The sequence below is a fragment of the Myotis davidii genome, unplaced genomic scaffold, assembly GCF_000327345.1.
Source record: "Myotis davidii unplaced genomic scaffold, ASM32734v1 scaffold104, whole genome shotgun sequence".
NCBI lineage: Eukaryota > Metazoa > Chordata > Mammalia > Chiroptera > Vespertilionidae > Myotis > Myotis davidii.
In genome coordinates this window covers 1,883,729-1,887,898 of record NW_006296625.1, presented here as the reverse complement: position 1 = coordinate 1,887,898, position 4,170 = coordinate 1,883,729, and the positions used below count along the sequence as shown (strand labels likewise).

At 38.4% G+C, this 4,170-nt stretch overlaps 1 protein-coding gene across 1 annotated transcript in view; it reads right to left on the bottom strand.

The window, feature by feature from the left end:
• Positions 1 to 4,170, bottom strand: part of CD109 (CD109 molecule) — a 112,283-nt gene that overhangs the window by 57,203 nt on the left and 50,910 nt on the right. The window contains 1 exon segment of the mRNA XM_015569385.1: positions 3,381 to 3,505. Within this exon segment, the coding sequence (XP_015424871.1) occupies positions 3,381 to 3,505 (125 nt within the window).

Below are 4,170 nucleotides of genomic sequence, written 5' to 3'. Positions count from 1 at the left end.
AATGAAAACACGCTGGTGGGTGGTCTATGCCAATTTTAATACACTTAAAGAAGACACTGCTGGTCAGAAGGTTTCATTAGCCTGTTGCAAAGTTGTAAATTATATCCTCAGTCTGAATGAAAGCAGACCCTCCTGAAACTGCATTGGTAAACTTGAAACTCATGACAGCTGGAACAGAGGAAAAGTTTATTCCTATGGGAAAAGGGGCCTAGGTCTTTGGATGATGACACAGAAGATCGCACTGCCCTGGGACAGAACTACCTTCCTTTGCCATAACCACAGACATCATCCCTAGGCAACTGAAGCTTGAAGAAAGGAGACCTGGAATGATTATCAGAACTAGCCAGATCTGAGAACTTCCAATGGCAATAAGAGGCTCACTATCTACAACAGACAAAGCACACATACTGAAAAGGTCTTGATGTGTGAACGTCACTAGTTTAGAGTGCCCAGTCACTCCATCAAACATTAATCTACGTGTTGAGTTGAAGGTATTTTATAGTTGTGTTTAAATTCCATAATCAGCTGGCTTTAAGGAGGTTATCCTAATCAGTGATGGCAAACCTATGACATGCATGTCAGAGGTGACACGCAAACTCATTTTTTTGGTTGATTTTTCTTTGTTAAATGGCATTTAAATATATAAAATAAATATCAAAAATATAAGTCTTTGTTTCACTATGGTTGCAAATATCAAAAAATTTCTATATGTGACATGGCACCAGAGTTAAGTTAGCGATTTTCAAAATGCTGACACGCCGAGCTCAAAAGGTTCGCCATCGCTGTCCTAGATCATCTGTGTGCACCTGTTTCTTTCTCAATCAGTTGAAAGGCCTTAAAAGCAGACCTTAGACTTCCCTAAAGAGGAAGAAATTCTGCATGTGGACAACTTCAGCCTATGCCTGAGAGTTCCAGCCTACCCCTCCTAACGGCCTCCTCTACAGATTTTGAATGTGTCTAGCCAGCCCCCACATTTGCATAAGCTAATTCCTTACAACAAATCTCACTATGTATCCCCTACTCATTCTACTTCTATGATAGAACCTTGACTGCTACACACACTAAGGAAAATGATGAAAATACAATGTGGTGAACACTAAAGAAATGCCAGAGAGCCAACACAATTATCATGTCACTCTCAGCCATTCCTATTTCAAAGAGGCTCAACAAATGAGAATCAGGATGAAACTACAAGGTTTGTTACTGGGCTAGGAGGAGGAGGGTGTGGCTTCAGGAGATATGCACCCCCCTAATATTGTATATAAAATTTTCTGAAGTTACCAGAGTTTAAGAGCCACTGTTTTAACTAATTGTATTAAATCCCTGGCAAAACACTGAAAAACAAAAGCAAAGATTATATCCACCCTCAACTTAACCTATGCAAACACTGATGGGCTGTGTGAATTTGCACTTACTAAGTTTTATAAGCATTAGTCAAAGAACTCAAAATAAAACCCAGACGGAGGCTTAACCTTCAGCCAAGATAAAGGGCAAGATAAAAATTATGTACAATGCAGGCATTAATATGTTTTCTAAACCATAAATCCATCCACAATACTCAAGTTCACTTTGGAAGCTACTTCTTAGTTGAACATGGCAGAAAACCAACTTGGTGTATAAATCGGAGACATGTTTTTGCCATTGTGTTGCATGGGCTTCAGGTGATTTGGGCCAGATAGAATCTAAATCAGGAGTCCTCAGAAAGTTTTGGTCTGTGGACTGCTTCTGCCAGGAGACTCACAGCCCATCACTTGCCACTGACACAAACCCTCACCAAGAGAGGAACATGGCGCTGAGACAGCAGTGAGATGAGGTCCAGTTTTTATCAGCTACTACACATAAATTCTGAAACTAAATAAATTTCAGGAAAAAAAGCACAGATATTGATGCATCAAAAATAAAAGCTACAAGAGATCAGTCCTAGAATTACTTGAGGGCAAACCCAGGCTGTACTTTTGAGAACCACTAATTTAAGCCTATTCTGTTTGTTTTTTAATGTTAAATCTAGATATGTCAGGTTCCTTTATTTTCTTTTTTTGTTAAATGTATTGGGGTGACATTGGTTAATAAAATTATACAGGTTTCAAGTATACAATCTATAATACATCATCTGTATCCTGCATTCTGTGGCCACCATCCAAAGTCAAATCTTTGTTGATCACCAAACACTCAACTTCCTCTACCCTTTGCTACCTCCCTTTTCCTTTGGTAACCACCATACTATTGTCTGCATCTTCAGTTTGAGAAATGCTAGTCTGGAACTCTGAGGATGCTTTCTGTCTCAGCAAAGCCAGATGCTTTGCTGTTCAATCCAATAGATCAAAATCATGGGAGTCACTATACATCTGTGAGTTGGAAGTCTCTGTGTACCTATGCTGAAAAGATGAATGTGAATTATTTACTCATATGCTAATTGCAATCAGACAACCAAATCCCTCCCCCAAGAGTCAACCTCCATCATTAACAGAGAAAAAAAATTATGATTTAAGAAGAGGTAAATCACCTCCATCATTGAGCCCAAAACCCAGGCATGTGCCCTGACTGGGAATAGAACCGTGACCTTCTGGTTCATAGGTTGATGTTCAACCACTGAGCCACGCTGGTGGGCAGTCTATGCCAATTTTAATACACTTAAAGAAGACACTGATGGTCAGAAGGTTTCATTAGCCTGTTGCAAAGTTGTAAATTATATCATCAGTCTGAATGAAAGCAGACCCTCCTGAAACTGCATTGGTAAGCCTGAAAATCATGACAACTGGACCTCTCTCTGTAAAAAATCAATAAAATATATATTTTTAAAAAAAAGAATGAGGAATAACAGTACTTTTTTAAAAAAAACAAATCTGGCATAATCTATAATGTAAATCCCTTGATTAGTCTTGGAAAGACATGCCATAACCACAGACATCATCCCTAGGCAACTGTGTACCTATGCTAAAATGATGAGTGTGAATTATTTACTCATATGCTAATAGCAATCAGACAACCAAACCCCTCCCCCAAGAGTCAACCTCCATTATTAACAGAGAAAAAAAATTATGATTTAAGAAGAGGTAAATCACCTCCATCCATGCCTTAAGAATGAGGAATAACAGTACTTTTTCAAAAAAACAAATCTGGCATAATCTATCATGTAAATCCCTTGATTAGTCTTGGAAAGACCCTAGTGTGTGGAAAATATTTCAGGACCAACTTGGAAGCAGAGAGATGTGTACAAAGATCTGTGCGGACGTGTTCCATGTTTAATTGTTTATTGCAGATATTTGTTTCCTGCCCATTGAGGTATCTGAATAAGCAGACTGTGCTACTATCTGTGGTATATGATGAGCTCCCTGTCATACAGTTTATAACAGTTTGTAGTCATGAAAGAGGGTACTCACTTTGCTGTGACAACACCATTTAAACTCTTAGACTTCAGAAAGTGATATAATGGTGTCTGCAGAGTGACTTCGAACTTCGGTAATACTGGGGGGAAAAGAGTAAATATGTTAAAGAATCTATTTTACTATCATTTACAGCTTGACAAAAATCACAAACAGAATTGCTCTAAAGGAGTTTATAATTGGTGTTATTTGAATTAGATTCATTATGATCCAAATGAATACACATTGAGGCTTAGATGAAAAGCACTTTACCCAAAGTCAGAAATCCAATGAAGCTAGTGACTAGACAGTGACAGCGGGGGCCAGTGGGAGCTTCTGTTGGTAGAACCTACATTGTATCCACAACACTAAATGGAAATGCATCTGAGTGCTGTAAGGCCAGCTGTCACCCACTAGTGTGGCCTTACTGCTTGATAAAATACTTCCATATTGTTTGGCAAACAGCTGCTTCAGAGCAGCCCCTTCCCTCAGACCTTTTCACCAATTTGGCTACTAAAAGCACATCCTAGGGCCCCAAGTCTCTCCTTCTTCTGGATGATGCCACATTTGCAGTTAGAGACTCCTTGTCCTTTGAGGCAAAGGCAAATCTAGTGACAGTCTAATGTAACCAAAGACAAAATTGTATAGTAGAATTTCTAGTTAATAGGTAAGATATGGCTACAAAATATTTTTTTTCTTGTCACAGGTACTGGTAGGTAATTCCAAAATTAGAAACCTCTACTTTAGTCAGCTTTATATAATTAAGATATTTTATCAATATTAATACTATCCTAAATAATAAAAGAGA